The sequence below is a fragment of the Muscardinus avellanarius genome, assembly GCF_963383645.1.
Source record: "Muscardinus avellanarius genome assembly, chromosome: 12".
NCBI lineage: Eukaryota > Metazoa > Chordata > Mammalia > Rodentia > Gliridae > Muscardinus > Muscardinus avellanarius.
This window is the reverse complement of record NC_137798.1, coordinates 107509859-107526434: the sequence shown is the minus strand read 5'-3', so window position 1 is coordinate 107526434 and position 16576 is coordinate 107509859. Positions and strand designations below refer to the sequence as shown.

Here is a 16576-nt window from a genome sequence, read left to right as displayed (position 1 = left end):
CGTGGGCACAGGCCCAGTGCCAGGCAGGTGGATCCAGTGACTCTCAGGGGCCATATCGTGAGGGTCAGGGGTGACCTGCTGGTCCACCCAAAGCCAACATGCTAGAAATGGCCGGCCAGAGCAGAGGCAGATGGAGCCCATCCCGAGAGCTATTGCCCCAGTGGACCCCCCGCCCCCGCAGGCAAGAAAGACCCAACAGTCTCGCTACAAGGCCCAGGGCTCCCAGGTGTTGGAAGCAGCCCTGAACCACAGGAAGCCCACTGACCACATCTGGGTGGCTGGGTCAGGGCTGGAGGACCCACCTGTGCCTGCTGGTTGGGGGAGCCTGGGACGGAGAGGCCATTCTGCAGGCTGCAGGCACATCCTGGCACACAGCGCTCTTTGTCAGGGCTGAGCCTGCTGGGCAGCCCCAGGAACAAAGCCCACACTGTCCGCACTGTGGCCTCCCCCTCACTCCTGGCACCGCCCCCAGGAAAGGCGCAGGCCCCACCACACACAGCAGGCACAGACCCCCAGCACTGGAGGGAGGCTGTGCCCGCAACCTGGAGTGGGGCATCCGATGGGGACGACGTGGGGGCGCAGACGATGGCCCAGGCAGCTCTGCTCAGGGAAAGGCCTGGGTTGCCTGCCGCCTGCCCAGGGCTGATACTCACCCTGTGCGTGTGTGCGTCTGCAGCACCCAGCCGGCTCAGTCACCACTGCCCAGGGTCTCCCTCCCCACCCCGGACAGGAACTGAAAGCGCAGCAGAGGGCTGGCAGCCTGGTCCCCACAGGGAGGCTTCCAGTTTATTTCTGGGTCCCTCCAAACCTTGGATAGCAGGACCTCATCAGGGAAAGGTTCCATCAGTGGACTGGCCTGTGTCCACCCTGCACTACAGGCCAAGGGCAGCCCCAGCCCCTGAAGTGAGGATATGCCTTCGACCTCTGCACTGGCGTTGGCCCTGTGGCCCCCAACCCTAGAATCCACTCCTCTGAGACCCGCCAGGCTGAGCAAAAGGCCCTAACCAGGAGGGCGTGTCCACAGGCCTTCAGCCCCACCCCACTAGGGCGTGTCCACAGGCCTAAGTTAGTCCCACCAGGAAGGGAGCAAGTCCATAGGCCTTTAGCTCTGCCCAGGTGGGCATGTCCACATGGATTTAGCTCCACCCACAAAGGCGTGTCCACAGGCCATTAGTTCCACCCAGAAGGAGGGCTTGTCCACAAGCCTTTAGCGTCTAGGTGGCAGGATCCAAATCAGGCCAGGCCAGGCTCCTGTCAGCCTGGCCAACTCCTGCCGACACTGCCCCTGCAGCCTGCGCAGCTCCGACTCCCGGCTGGCCTCCTGGCTCCTCAGCAGCCCGATCATCTCGGCTGCCTGCAGTCCACTGGCCCCGGGTGTGCCGTGGTCACTTCTCACCAGCCTGTGGGGCCCCCGGAGCAGGGTGGGGCCCCTGTCCTCTTCCCAGGACCTCCGCAAGGCCACCAGCTCACATTCCACCGCCTCCTGAGAGGCCCGCCGTGCAAAGCTCCACTTAGGTCCCTGGCCCAGGCCCCCAACCTGTGTGGGAGAAGATGTGGCAGCTGTGAGCCCAGGGGGACTCTGATCTGGACGCAGGGCTCAGACCCCTCAGTGCACCCTGGCCCAGGCAGGGGCACCCAGTGGGCCCACAGCCCGAGCTCTGAAGAGGGCTAGTGCCCGGGATTTACCCTGCCCACCCAGGACAGCAGGCCTACGCTCTGCTTCCTCGTCACGGAACCTGAGCCCCACACCAACCGAGCCCCGGAGCCCAGGGCAGGGTTTCCAGCCTGTAACCCAGGCCTCCTCCCTCAGGACCTCCAGCTCAGGGCCACCTCAGGGCCGAGACCCTCAGGGGACACTCGCAGCCCCAGCCCACTCCAGGGCACAGAGCAGCCCCCACCACAATAGCACCTCTACCTCCACACTGTCCTGGGGACAGGGAGCACGGTCTGAAGCTGACCCGTGGACAAAGGGCCCAGGAGATGCCTGCAGATGCTGCCTGGGCCCTTCTGGAGACCCGCAGAAACACAAACAGACCTGTAGGCAGCATTCCTGGTTTGGGGCCACATCCACGAGGCCTCTGAACCTCCAACCCACACCAGATGATCCCGGGCAGCTGCCCTAAGCTCCGCCAGGCCTGAGCAGCACAGAGCAGCCTATTCCTGGGAGCACTCAAGGGTGGGCTGCTGTCGGCGGGGCACCTGAGCCAGAGGACACCTGGGCATGGGGCAGCCTGCTCTTCCTGGAGGCTTACTGAAGAGCTTAAGAGGATTCTGACTGTGGCTTACTGTTAAAATGCTCTAAGCTTGGATGTGAGGGCGATCTGGCTGAGACATCTGTCACCCCATTGGTCGCCAGGGTGGATTCGGCTGCTCTGGCTGGCTAGGCGGTATCCCCGTCCTCCCTCACCGCTCCCTGTGCGTCCCTCCCGAAGCTGCGCGCTCGGTCGAAGAGGACGACCTTCCCCGAACAGAGGAGGACCAGTCTCCGGTCAAGGGTACACGAGCAGCCGCGCTCCCCTCTAGAACCTCCAGACAAGCTCTCAAGGTCCATCTGTAGGAGAACGTAGGGTAGTCGGGCTTCCAGGACTCCAGACACGTCCCAGTGAGGCGCTGCACGTGGCAGTCTGCCGTTCTTAAAAAAAAAAAAAATGCATGCTGGGCGTGGCAGCTTGTCATCCCAGCATTTGGGAGGCTGAGACCAGAGGATCCCGGTTCGCAGCCAGCCTCAGCTATTTAGTGAAGCCCTCTGCAACTCAGTGAGACCCAGTTTCAAAATAAAGAATAAAAAAAAAAAAATTGGGCAGGGGGTGTAGCTCAGAGGTCAAATATTCCCAGACCTGCAAGAAAAAATAAGCTCCAAGCTGCCGGGTGTGGTGGTGCACACTTGTAAACCCAGTACTTGGGAGGCTGAGACGGAGGCTTCTAGGTTTGAGGACAGCCTCAGCAAATTAGTGAGGCTCTCATCAACCTAGTGACACTCTGTTTTGAAATTTTTTAAAAAAGGGTTAGGGGTATAGTTCAGAGGTAGAATCCCCCTGGGATCAATCCCAAATGCCACCCCAAAAAAAAAAAAAAAAAAAAAAAAAAAAAACACTGAACAAGGAAGCTTGCAGCCAGGACCTGGACACAGAGGTGACTGCTGGGTGTGAGACGCATGTCCACCAGCAGGCCAGACGGGTCCCAGGCAAGAGTGGGCACAGGGACTGCAGCATAGATGGATGCTGGGCGGGGTGGCAGAGAGCCAACAGGTCAGTGAAGACCCCCAGGAGTGGTCTGCAAGCACCAGATCTGCCGTGACAGTGGGGCCCCTTTCTGCCCTGCTGGAAATTGCTGCCTAAAAGCACTGTCCATGGGAGTTCATGCAACTAAGCGGTGTAATTCAACTGGTAGCTGTCACATGATGGACCCTGACCAGGAGGAAGATGGGCCCAGAGTGGCGGGGTGAGGGGTGGGGCCGGGCTGAGGCCCAGACCAGGCCTGTGCATGCTCACCTGGGCCTCCCAGGCCACCCGCCGGGGTGCTATGGCCTCCAGCAGCTCCTCCTGCAGATTCCGCAGCTCTTGTGCTACCAAGTCCAACTCGCCAAGCCCTTCCTCAGGGATCCTGGGCAGGAACGTAGGCTGCGGGTCTGTGGCTGGGCCCTCTGGAGGGCAGGCACCCAGGACTGTGTCCTGCACAGAGACTCATGTAAGAGTCCAGCCAGTGGGCACAGGTGCAGAAACCCAGGAGTGGTGGCCCTGCCAGCTCCCACGGCAGGCAGAAACAGCTACCAGCAGCCCAACAAGCGCAGCACAGGGGAAGCCCTAGAGACCAGATGAGGGCCAGAGGCAAGGGCCAGCAGCACAGGCCCCCAGAAGACGAGCGATGGCTCTGGCAAAGCCCCAGACTGAGGCGCCAGGCAGGGAGTGGGCTCCCTAAGCCTCCTCTTGCTATCTGGAGGTAGGAACCCCTCAACCCCACCCCAGGGCTGGGGCCACTGTGGTCAGGGAAGGGAAGGGAAGGGAAGGGAAGGGAAGGGAAGGTGGGGACGGGCTTCCTCACCATCCACTGCCAGAACACCAGCTCACAACGCCGCCACTCCAGAGCCGCCTGCAGCCGGGCATTCTCACACTCCAGCGCCTGCAGCAGCTGCAGAAGATGGGGCAGGATGGCGCAGGGTCCTGCGCTAGGCTCCCCCTGGCCCCAGGATCCTGGGCTGGGACACCGGGCCTCTAGCCATCTCCCTGCCAGCTCCAGAATTCTCTCCCTGGCGCGGGGCGGCCCAACACAGGACCGGCCCAGCCGCCTGTCCCCTTGGAACACATGTGTGGCCCGACTCTGGCCTCCCAGTGAATCCCACAGCTCAGGGGCTGAGTCCAGGTCCTGTAGCCCAGAAGCAGCACCCCACATCCCACTGACGGGGCAGTCCAGGAGGCGGCCCTGGACTGGTGGGCCTGCCAGTCCCTGCAACTGTGGGAGCCCCAAAGGCAGGGAGGAGGGTACACCCCTGGCCCAGGGGGGAAATGGAGACAGCTGGACGTCAGGGCGGGGCGGGGCGCTGGAGAGGGCAGGCCGAGCCACATTCTGGAGGGAAGGGCAGAACCAGGTGCGCAGCCCCGCCCTGCAGCCTGAGCCGGCCACCCTGCACGCCCAGGAGAGTGCCCCAGCACCACGGGCCTCTCTGCCTAGCCTCTGCCTCCAGAGGCGCAGCCTCAGCCTGGCTGGAGACAGAATCCTACTAGCTTCTCACTCCCAGTCCCGGGGCCCTGGCTGGGAACCCCTAACCACCCAGCACCCCGGCCCTTCCTTCTGGAGGATAAGGTGCTGTGGCCTGTGAGTAGAGGGCACCTCCAGCCCCTGACCCCATGCTGGCAGGGCCAGGATGGACAGCCAACTCACACGAAGGCGTGCGAGACCTCCGGGCACCTGCACCATGGCCCTGGGAAGGAGGAGACCCTCGCTAGGCACGGCCCACACCAGGCCACCGGCAACCGAGCCCTGAGCCCGGCTCCACAGGGAGCAGAACAAGCCGGGAAGGCAGGGCCCCAGGCTTACACAGTGGGGAAGGCCCTGAACGCCAGCCCGGGGCCCAGCGCAGTAGAGGCAGGAGAGAGCAGTACACAGGTTGTATGCAAAACTACACTCACACCCAGGGCACCCAAGCACACAAGCAGAAGGGCAACTAAAGTTCCCAGGAAGTCTCCACGATGCCCAGCACCCCTAGACTCAGGAGAACACAGAAAGCCCCCTTGCTGCCGCACACGGTGTTGCACGCTTGTAATCCCAGCGTTCGGGAGGCCGAGACGGGAGGATCACCATTCCTGGACAGCCTTAGTGAGGTCCTCTGCAGCTTAGTGAGACCCTGTTTCAAAGTAAAGAATACAAAATAGGCCAGGGGGTGTAGCTCAGAGGTCTAATGCCTCTGGGTTCCATCCCCAGACCCACACAAAAAAGAAATAAAGAATAGAAAATAGGGCAGGGGGTATGCCCCTGGGTTTCATCCCCAGACCTGAAAAAAAAAAAAAAAAAAAAGAAAGAAAAGAATGGAAAGCCCCCTTGCCTCCCCCGCTTCCCCAGTGCTCCAGGTGCTCTGCAGCCTCCCCAGGCAGCCGTGCCCTGCACCCTCCCCAAGCAGGAATGGAAACGGGAGACACGGAGGGCTGCAGGTCCCACCAGAAGCCATGCAAGCCAACTGCCAGCCTCCCGGCAGTATCCCTGGCCGTTCACAAGCCAGCAGAGACCCTTCCAGAAGCTTCTAGGGCCTGTCCCAGAAGCACAAGCCTTCCGGTAGGCCAGTCCAGGCTTTGGCCAGCTCAAAAGCTCCCCCCTGCAGAAACATGAAGGAGGCCAACCCGTGGCCCCAGTTCACCTAGCCACTGCTGTCCAGTCCTGCCCATGGGCGTATGCCAGCTTACAGGAGGAGGTGCCTCGCCGTACCAGGCCCCCACCCACAGAGGGTGGTCCCACAGGACCAAACCAGGACCAAGGGCTAGAAGCTGGGGCCTTGCTGAGTCACCTCTAGGAGGGCCTGGAGCCCAGGGCATGTGGGGACACCCAAATGCTGCCTCAGCATCTCCAAAGCCACGTACGGGCCTGACCAGAGCCTTGGCCAAGGCGCCGGCTCACTGGCGGCTTCTATGGGCGGCACCCTCAGCCACAACGGGCGCACAAAGCACCCAGTCTAGCGCTAGGACTGCTGGCCAGAGCTGCCAAGGGCAGAGCTGACTGGTCAGCAGAGACAGTGAGGCCAGGAGCCAGGCGCCTCTGCCCCGGGCCCCCGAGTCTCAGCTGCTCAGGTGGCAGAGCAGGCCTGGGAGAAGGGGAGGGCCAAGTCTCTGGGGCCTGGCCGTGCCGCCTGAGCCCCACCAGTACCTGCCCAGCGCCAGACAGGGCCAGCCTGCCAGTCAGGACAGTCTGAGCTCGGTATGAAAGTGACAGCCAGTCAGGCACGATGGTATATGCCTGTAATACCAGCACTTGGGAGGCTAAGACAGGAGGACCGCAGGTTCAGAGCCAGCCTCAACAATTTAGCAAGACCCTTTTCCAAAAAAAAAAAAAAAAAAAAAAAAAAAAAACCAGGACTGGGGGTGTAAGCTCAGAGATAGGATGCCCCTGGCTTCAATCCCCATGAGGAAAGAGGGGAAAGGGGGAAGGCGGCGAGCCTAGGTGAGAGGAGAGGACGATACCCAGAGACCCACCACTCAGCCCAATACCAACCCAGGTCACCCCGACAGGCCCACCCTCACCTGCCGTCCACCCTCTGGGTCCCTGAGCGCCTCCATCTCGGTGACAGAGAGGTGGCCAAGGTTCCGGTCACTGTGGCAGCCGTGGGTGTATGTGTGGATCTGAAACCAAAGGTACAGAGCTCAGGCTGTAAGGGCTGGCCTCTCCCCCACACTGGTCCGGCGCGGCGGCGCTGCAGAAATCAACAGGCAGACGAGGGCACGGGGCTTAGCGATGCTGGCCAGGGAGAGCAGACTCCGGGACAGAACAGCACCACTGAGGGCACCGGGAAGGGAGGGCCTGCTCCACCCAGCCCCCCACAGGACAGGCCGGTGAGTGAGGCCCGCCCTGCTCACGTGTGCCGGGCTCTGAAAGAAGCGGACCTGCCTCCAAAGGCCCAAATGGTGGAGGAGCAGCCCGTGAGCAGGCCCAGCAGCCCAGCACTCCAGTGGGAAGCCAGCGGCTTTCTCCGTCTACGGAGAGTGCCCAGGAGGGGAGGCCGGAGGTGGTCTGCAAGGTAACCGGTGGAGCTGGGAGCTGTGGCCAGGCCAAGGGAGCCAGAAGACCCGTGCCAGCATATCTTGGCACAAAGGAGCCCATGGCCACACCCAGCCACTTGTTGCCCTGCCCGCGTGCCAAGCAAGCCACCGGCGGCGGAGGCCCCTACGGCTAGAGCCCGGCTCAGGACCTTCCCTCCCCAGGGAGGCCCACCCCCATCAGCCCCAGCCAGGAGCCCAGCACAGGCTTTGTGCCTCCACTACCTTGCTCAGGAGGGTGCACTCTTCCTGCTGAGTGGACATCAGGTGCCGCCACCGGAAATGCAGCTTTCCCATCAGCCACTGCAGGTGGCGGAGGTCCACGGGGACTTCTGCTTCCACGTGTGGTGCAGGTGGGCCAGGGCTGGCCAGAGCCTCGCCCTAGAAAAGGAGCAAGGGTCAGGTCCCATTTCACACCCCATCCTTTCTGAAGGGACCAAGACAGGAGGCCCAACCACAGACCCTGCTGCCTGCACACCCTCCGCCAGGCAGCTTGGGGAGCCCCTAGGGGCTGCTCTGAAGGCAGACACAGAGGGCTTAGTCCCAGCCTCTCCATGGTCCGGCCGCAGCCGCAGGACTTGTGCACGGAGACAGCCGGATTCCAGGCAGGGCTGCCCAGTCACTCCACACCCACCTCATACTGGGGCACCTGGTCGCCTAGCTGCACGTGGGTCTGGGCCAGCAGCCGTTCGATCAGAGGCTCTCGGGCCAGAAGCCAGGACAGGGCCAGCAGCAGCTCCCGGCTGCCCTGGGAACCATCCTCGGGAAGCCGTACCAGTGCAGCCCTTGGGTAGCCCTGGGAGCGCAGCGCTGACTTCACAGAGCGGGCCTGGGCCTCTGGAGGAGGAGACCACCAGCTCAGGGAGACCCCCACCTGGAGGTCACACCAACTGGACCCCTGCAGGACCCCTGGGCAGAGGTCCAGCTCAGAGGTCACCACGGAGGGGTCTGAGGCTCCAGCCAGGATGAGGAGGCCGGGTGCTAAGCCTGGTGGCAGGGCCACGGTCTAACCAGAACCAGGCTTCAGTGGAGTGGGAGGAGCCAGTGCTGGGGGAGGGGCTTACCGAGGATGCGCCTAACCCGGCAGGGCCAGGACCGTCCGGGTGGGCGGGCCCAAAGCCTCCGGAGTCCGGGGCGGCAGTGCCCCTAAAGGTGCGGGGCGGGGTCTGCGGGCGTGGCTCGCCAGAAGGAGGGCCTTACCCGGGGTCAGCGAGGCGGCGGCGCCAAGTGACTTCAGCGGCGAGAGCAAGTGGAAGAGCAGCCGCCAGAGCGCCGGGGCCTGCGGCGAACGAGGCCCAAGCGGTCAGCGGGGTCGCGCCGCCCCTGCCTTTCCAAGGAGAGCTCCCGCCCGGCGTCCGCCCCCGGGCCTCACCGCTTCTGGACGGTCGAACTTGGCGCGGCGGAAGACCTCGGGGCTAGGCGCGGCGGGCAGCGACCGACTCAGCGCTGCGATGGCCTCGGGCAGGGTCCCGGGCCCCTGGTCCACCGGGCGCCGCCGCCTCCCCATGCAGCCGGCACCGGCGGGCCGCCTCGGATCGCCCGCCGCAGGCTGCGCCCAATCACCGTGCCGGCCGGGGCCTGGCCCAATGAGCGGCGGGGGCCTGGCCCAATGAGCGTCGGCCTCGGCGCTTGAGCGCGGCCCATTCGCTCCAGTGCTGATGCACTTCCGGGCTCCAACGGGCCCTCGGACGTCTGCGGCTCTACGCACCGAAGTTCACCGCCTCCTCGGAACCCGCCAATCAGCGCCCCCGCCGCTGGTCACCTAGCAACGCTGCGGGCGCCTGCTGCCGGAGGCTGGAGAGTGTGCGGGCGCGCGAGGGCCCCCTGGTGCTGCGGAGGACCGCGTGGCCAGGATAGGCCCCTCCGTAAAACGTCCCCGCTCCGCCGCCAGGGGGCGCCGGTCCCGGCCACAGCGGCAGGCAAGATAGTCCTGCAGAACGGGTGGGGCCCCTGGACCACGTCGCCTGACGCCTCCTGGGACAAGCTTTTACAAGGGAAGGCCGGGCACCCTACCTCTGCAAGCCCCTCTTCCCCAGCCCCAGTCCCCTCTGTGGTCCCTCAGCCCAGCCGTCTATACCCAGACTGTCCTTACTTTCAGCCTCCCTTCCTGCCACTGAGACACGAGCCTGTGATGAACTCTCCCCACTTTGGGAAGCAGTGTGGCCGTTCCCTTCAAAGTTAGGCAGAAGTTTCCCACATGACCCCACAGTCCAGTCCCAGCAGGCCTTGCTCCAGCAAGGTGGTTGGGGAGCTCACAGCAGCTGCATCTCAGTAACACTCCAGAACCAGAGTCCACCTGGAGAGCAGGGAAGGACGTGCACCGTCAGGTGTCCTGTGCGGCCTGCAGGCCGGCACGGTGTGCTCGGACACCCCGGCAGCTGGGGGGGGCATCCCTAGGTGCACTATGAAAGATGCGTCGCCTGTCTGGGGAGTGCGGGAGAAGACCAACTCCCAGGCAGAAAGAGGCCACCGGCTGCCTGGAATGCCCTGGCAAGAAGTCAGGGGCAAGTGTCGAGGGCCTCTGTGGCCAGATCGGCCTGGTGCCCCCCCCCCACCATGGGTGCAGGAAGGAGGCAGGTGGAGTGGGCGGTGCCGAAGAGGAGGGGGAGGGGGCGGAGGGAGTGTTGGGGCGAGCCCTCAGCTCAGGGTCTCAGGGTCTCAGGGTCCTTGGTTAATGGGACGGGAGAGAATTTCAACACGCGCCAGTCAGACATGGACAGAGGTTTATTTGGGGGATAGGGGAGGAAATACACATTCCAGAGACAATGCGGGCCCCTCAAATTGAGGAAGGCATTTTGGGGCGCTCGGGGTTCTCTTCTTATAGGGGACTTTCATGAGGGGTGGGCTGGAGACGGCGTGCGCGGATGAGCCCCGTCCCGCAGGCCCAGGCGCTTCCTGATGGTCTGTGGTCTGGTCAGCCGTAGGGTCTTCAGGCTGATTGGGTCATTAGCTGATTGATAGATAAGCTGGAATATCCTAAGTTATAGGTTCCTCAGAAATATTGTGTCTGTCTTGTTATCAATGCCCAGGACCATTCTAGTTTCTTTGGTTAACTCTAGGATCTGCAGGTCTCCCAGGAACTCTGGGAGAGTCAGGCCTGGGAAAGATACCTGCCTTGGGGAGTGGAGGCTGCAGCCCCTCAGCTCCAGGCTCTTACATTAAAGTTAAAGGTTACTTTTCCTTCCTGTCTCCTTTCTACCTACTATCCCTTCTATCCTACATCAGGAGGACCCCACCACCTGCACGTCTTGCCATGCCCACCCTGAGCACCAGCCAGGCGCCCAGCGTCACACTTTGCTGGGGTCTCACCTGCCCTCCGCCCTAGCTGGGCCCCGTGCCCTCCTCTCCGCCCTCGGCCCCCAGCCTTCCCGCCTTCCACGGAGCAACAGGGACCACCTCACACCAAATGGCCACGCCCAGCGGACCCTGCTGCTCAGCCGCTCCCCACCCAGGTCCTTGCCCCCCACCCAGGTCCTTGCCGCACCCCCAGGCCCACCTCCTCCACACAATCTCCACACCCTCCTTCACTCAGCTCCTCAGTCTTGGGAGCCAAGACTGCGGTCCTGCCCCTGGTGCCTCCGCCCCATGGACCCCAAGAATCCCTCTCCCTCTCAGGGCCTCTCCACTGACATTCTGCCTGGAGCATGCTTACCCCACCCGGGCCTGGCGGGCTTCCTCTCTTCCTGCAGGCCTCAGCTCGAAGACAGGTCACCCCAGGTGGGCCAACCTGAGCAGCCTCGGGGATGGGTCACTATGGGGAGGGCAGAGGCCCCAGAGGTCGGGAGCAGCTGCCCTCTTGTGCCGGTCCCGGCCTGAGCAGCGGCCCCAGACCCTGGGAGCGTGGGGGGGCCGGGATGCCACGCAGCATCCTTAGCTCTGAGCTGCTTCCACTTGTGGGATTCCAGGATCGCCCAGTCCCGGATCGCACACTCTGCCCTACAGACTGTCCTCCGAGGCTTCCCCATCTCCCATCCAGCTCACCATCAAAGCCCTGGGGCAGGGCCAGCACCCAAGGCCAATCTGGGCTCTTCAGGTCCACAGGTCGGCTACAGGGATGGAGGGAAAGCACCCTCAGCCTTAGCCAGGGCCAGATCTGAGTGGCCAGCAGGGTGGGGGTCCTGAGAGTGGCCTAGTGGGCACCTGCTGCCTCAGTTGACAAGAGTTTCCAGAAAGCTCCCTCCCCGGCAAAGCCGGCATCCAAATCCCAGTAGAACATCAGGCCCCTCGGAAAAGTCAGGCGGGGAGGAGGACAGTTACGGGACTGGCGTCTGTCCAGGCTGACAGCCCAGCACACTGGCAAAAATGTGGCCCGATCTGGAGGAAGACAGGGACAGGGCGGAGTGGCAGGAAGTGGGAGGGGGGCAGGCGAGGAGTCCACACCACAGCTCCCCAAGCCTCTGAAAAAGAAAGTGTGCCAACTCGCCTAAGGCTGATTCACTTTCTGACCTGTGGCCAGACCCGCCTCTGGCCCCACCCACTCCCAGGCCTAACTTGCGACCCTTTGGCCTGGCTGAGCCCGTGCTGGAACCTCAGGAGGGCTGGAGGCACCTCTGTCGGTCTGGAGTTGGAGGGGTGGGCCTGGCTGTCCCGCAGGGGTCCCAGCCTTGAAGGATGCCCAGGAAGGCAGTGGGCAGCAGGACTGGCCGCCGCTGACAGCACTGGCCTAGGCTGGCAGCCCAGCCGGGGCTCCCTCCACCACCCGCCCACCCACCCACAGGCACACACGCACACACAGGTCTACCACGTGTTCAGGTTTATTGAGGGCATTAGGGGCAACTGGGAGCCCTGGGTTTCCGGGGCTATAGCCTGGCATCTGCCTGGACAGTCAGTGGCCCAGTGGGTGGCCAGGGACGGAGTCTCCACCACCTGCACGGACAGACAGGGACAGATGTGAGTGCACGTCCGAGCCCGCCTCCAGCCCGAGTGCGGCGGGTCCTGAGTGGGTGGGCTGGGTGGGAATGGAAGCAGAGCCAGACCTGGGTTTACTTGAAAGTGTGACTCTCAGCTCCTCCACGCCCAAAGCCTGCAAAGAACCACGAGAGGGGGTCAGCCAGTTGGGGAGTGGGGCGGGGTGGGGTAGGGTGGGGAGGTGGGGGGTCTGGGCAGCATACCTTTGGGCCCAAACATGGCCGCATAGCAGGGATGGTTGCAGTAGGGCTTACCCTCATGCTGTGGGGTGGGGAGAAGGAAGTGAGGGCCTGCACCCAGCCCGACCCCCCCTCCCCGGCCCGCGGCTACCTCAGCGTGGCCCCCGGAGGTCAGCGTCTTCCCACACTTCTCACACTTCAGGCAGGGCCGGTGCCAGTCCTTGCCCAGCGAGGTCACGCGCTCCGCTGCAGAGAAGCCCATGAGACTCGAGGACAGGGCGGCAGCCGCTCACACCCCTTCCCGGGCCCACCCTGGGGACTCCAGCTCCCCCTGTGCCCACGGGGGTCCTCCAAGCCCCGGGGCCAACCCCGTCAGAAGCACCGGAAGGGTGGCCTCCCTGGCCCCTGCCAGGCGCCCCTGGGCATGCCGCGGGGAGGGAGGCTGGGGGGTCAGGACTTGGGTCGGCAGTGGCCCGCCCTTCTCCACCCTCCCAGGGTGCGGCGGGGAGGCGGGCGCCCTCCGATCGCCCGGAGGCGCGGGTTTCCGCGTCTGTTTCTGCTGAGCGCTGGGAGGGGAGCCGCGGCCGCCTTCCTTCCTGCCCGGGGTGGGGTGGGGGGACCCCGCCCAGGCCCAGGGCGCGGCGATGGAAGGCGGCGGGGACTCCGAGCCAGAGACGGAGGCGGGGGCCGGGGCCGGGGCACAGAGACGGGGTCTCGGAGACTGCGAGGCGGGCGCACAGACGGACGGCGAGTGGGCAAAGGCGCGGCCGTCGGGCGCAGGGTCCCCTCTCCCGACGGGCCTCCGAGGCGCGCCCAGGCTGGGTCGCCCCCGCCCCCGGCCGCCGGGGCCACGCGGAGCCCGCGCTCACCGAAGTACACCTCCTTGTCGCACTTGGGGCACTTGGGCATGGCGGCGCTGCGTCCAGGACGGGCGGCTGCAGCTGGGCGAGGCAGAACCCTGGGGCGAGAATGGGTGGCGCCCGCCGGGCCCGCGCCTTTCAGGACCCCCGGGGCCCCGCCCTCGCGCCGCCCTCGCGCCCGCCCCGAGGCCGGACTTGGACCCCGGGGACCTCGGATCCTGGCCGACGGGCCGGGAACGGTCATCTGGCCCACACCCGCCTCGGGCAGGACCCAGCCTGGCCGAGGGCCAGCGGGGGTGTGGGACGGCCATGGGGACCCGCTGAGAGGCGGGGAGCTCCAGCAGGCCGCGCATCCCGGTCGGGGCCTGCACCCAGGGGCTCGGGGGCGGGAAGGCGCGCCCACCCTGGCCGCCTGGTGCGCGCACCTGCCGGACCCCGGGCCAGGCGGGACCAGGAAAGTGCAGAGAGGCGAATTAGCATGCGACGATTTCTCCTCACCCACGCGGCCCTGCCCCGGGAGGAGGTCTGGGGCGCATCCCCAGAATCTCAGCCTAGCACCCCCACCCGGCGCCGCTCGAGTCTCCCCGCCCCCGGAGGTCAGAGGCTGCGGCTCCCCCACCCCACGGCTGTCTGGGAAGTCCACTGACCGCAGCGGGACCGTCCCTGGGGAATTCGGAGGAGGGGATTACAAGCAGGGGCGGCCCCTTCAACGGGACCGATGGGCTGGGGCTGGGGCGCAGCCAGACGCAAGCGGCCACACCCAGCTGCCTGGGGCAGATGGGGCAACGGGTCTTTATCTGCGGGAAGCGCCTCAGAGTCCAGAGCGTCCAAGTCCGCCCAGCCAAGGCGGAGGCTGGACCAGGATGGTACCAGGCGGAGACCCTCCGGCCGGCCCTAGGAGGAAGGAGGCGGCTGCCGGCGCTGGTGCTGGCCCACAGACCTGGGTGTGCGATTGCATCTGCAGCCTTAGGAACGGGTCTGGGGGCCGCCCTCCCTAGCCCTGGCCTCAGACCTGGTGGGGTCCTGGCGCTGGGTCCCTGTCAGCGCCCCCCTTCCTCCCTGTCTCCGGGCAACCCCTGCCTGCTCTACCAGACTGTGCAGGGGTTCCAGCCCTCTCCCTCCCTTGCCCCAGAATGTGGACCTCTGGTCACTCCCTTCTTTCAATTGAACCCAGGGGCATTCTACCTGCAAGCTATATATACCCCTGCCCTATTTTTTATTCTTTATCTTGAAACAGGGTCTCACTAAGTTGTGAAGGCCTCACTAAGTAGCTGAGGCTGGCTGCAAACCTGTGATCCTCCAGTCTCAGCCTCCCAAGTACTGGGATTACAAGCGTGCGCCACCACCACCACCACGCTGCCCCACCCTCAACCTTTAGCCATTATCACCAACACCCTCACCTCCGCTTGACACACCCATCTCTAAAACAAGACGTCACCGCACCTCTGGGCCTGTCCAGGCAGGGTCTCTGCAGCAGTGTGGGGGGTGGTACCCCATGATGCCCTGGGCTCCAGTCTTGTCCCAGGCACTCAGCCCTGACTGTTCTCCTTCCCCAAAGCCCACCTACCCATCCTCAGCGCCCCAGGAGGAAGAGAGGGAGAAGCCATGGGTGCCTCCATCCCAGGGTGCCCCTGCTTGCCCTGGTTGGGCCCAGCCTGGGTGAGGGTCAGAGCTCCCAGGGCTGGGAAATGACCACGTGCCCCACACAGAGGCCTTGTTCCAGGAGTCCACAGGTATAACCTAAGCATGTCCCGCCCCATACAGTGCTCGCCAGGCTTGACCCTCCTCTCTGGGAACTCTCACAGAGTCTGCCCCGGTCCACAGGACATCCTGAGGCCCCTCGTCACAGGCCCTGGAAGGGCAGAGCCCCACTTAGCAGCAGCCTGTCCTTCCTTGAGCCCCCCAGAGGCCTAGGCAGCCCACTGCCCTCCCAGCACCCACACCACTGTGTGGTCTCTGGACTTGAAGCTACCAGCCCACCCCTTTCACCTCCCCCATATGTCCCTTGGGGTCTCCTTGGCCAGTCTGATAACAAGAGACCGAATCCTGACTCCCCCCATTTCCTGATCCTGGGGTCCCAAGAGCAGCTGGAGGCCAGAGAGAACAAGGGCCAGAGGGAGAGGGGCACGGCCAGGGCAGGGCCAAGGAGTGCCCCCAGGGCCTCTGGCAATGTGAGGAGGTCGGGGAGGGCCCAGGGTTCTTTGCTGATGCAGGCCCTGGGCACCAGCTGCCATGAGGCACTCTGCCATGCTGTTCATGGAAGCCAACACTGCCCACCGTGGATGCATGCTAGGTGCAAGTCGTGGGCCTGGCGTGGCTCCTCTACTACCAAGACAGTGTCGTGCAGGGGCTGGGGGGCTGCACACACGTGTGCTGGGGCTTGCAGGCACACCTGTGTGGATGTGTGGAGGCTCCTCCAGGTGCACATGATCTGTTTCAAAACACATGGCTGCCCACATTCCTGTAATAAGAGCGGGACCTCAGCCCTGACTGCTCTGCTGTCCCCCCCAAGCCCATCTACCCACCCTCAGCCCCCAGACCTGGCACCGAGGGAGGAAGAGAGGGAGTGGAAGCCACCAGGGCTCCTGGGGCATCACCTACGAGACATTTGCTGAGGCAGGTAGGGCGATGACCTGGTCCTTGTCCTGCTCCACGCCTCCACCCACGGACAGGTCCTCCCAACACCCTGGACTCCAACCCTGCCCAGCCCAGCGTGCCCCCCAGCCAGGCGCTGAGTCCTTCCTGGCCTTCTCTACTGTTATTTCCCGTTGCCATGTTCACGGGGTGGGGGAAGAATGCCAAGCGGGGGCCAAGGGCCACAGGGCGGCACCCTGTTGGCATGCAGCAGTTCTTCCAGACACTCAGATGCACACACTTGCAGGTATGCACAAGACACACAGGTACACACGGAGCACACAAAAGACACAGCCACCTCTGGACCTTCCCAAACTTCAGGCACCGGCTGAGGGGGGTCTCAAACACCCTTTCTCCTGTGCCTTCCTGCCCCAGGCTACCATGGGGAGGGGAGCCGTCATCAGTGGCAGCTACCCCACCCTAGCTCCTCCAGGCTCCAAGCCCATCCCCGCACCCTCCAGCTCCCGGCCCGACCCCACTCATGGCAGGGCCTCCTGTTTCTTTTCTCTTTTTCTTTTTCTCTTTCTTGTCTTTTTTCTTTTTTCTTTTCTCTTTTTCTTCTTTCTTTTCTTTTCTTTTATTTTCTTTTTTTTTTTTGCAGTACTGGGGACGGAATCCAGGGACAATCTACCTCCAAGCTACACCCCCCAGCCCTGTTTTTTTTTTATTCTTTATTTTGAGACAGGGTCTCGCTGAGTTGCAGAGGGCCACACTAAGTAGCTGAGGCTGGCAGTGAACCGCGATCCTCCCGTCTCGG

The 16576-nt window shown here is 64.0% G+C and overlaps 2 protein-coding genes across 2 annotated transcripts; both read right to left on the bottom strand.

The window, feature by feature from the left end:
• Positions 1-1207: 1207 nt before the first annotated feature.
• TEDC1 (tubulin epsilon and delta complex 1) lies at positions 1208-8745 on the bottom strand (the record flags this gene model as incomplete). The annotated part of the gene is made up of 8 exons (XM_080707350.1): positions 1208-1537; positions 3492-3671; positions 4042-4128; positions 6726-6824; positions 7464-7619; positions 7873-8075; positions 8439-8517; positions 8611-8745. The coding sequence occupies 8 exons, from the start codon at positions 8743-8745 to the stop codon at positions 1208-1210; spliced, it is 1269 nt and encodes a 422-aa protein (XP_080563476.1).
• A 3255-nt stretch (positions 8746-12000) lies between these two features.
• Positions 12001-13276, bottom strand: CRIP1 (cysteine rich protein 1). Its single transcript, XM_080707002.1, has 5 exons — positions 13195-13276; positions 12477-12571; positions 12350-12407; positions 12215-12261; positions 12001-12104 (listed from the first exon to the last, which is right to left on the bottom strand). The coding sequence occupies exons 1-4, from the start codon at positions 13232-13234 to the stop codon at positions 12221-12223; spliced, it is 234 nt and encodes a 77-aa protein (XP_080563128.1). The 5' UTR covers positions 13235-13276; the 3' UTR covers positions 12001-12104; positions 12215-12220.
• Between the last annotated feature and the right edge of the window lie 3300 nt (positions 13277-16576).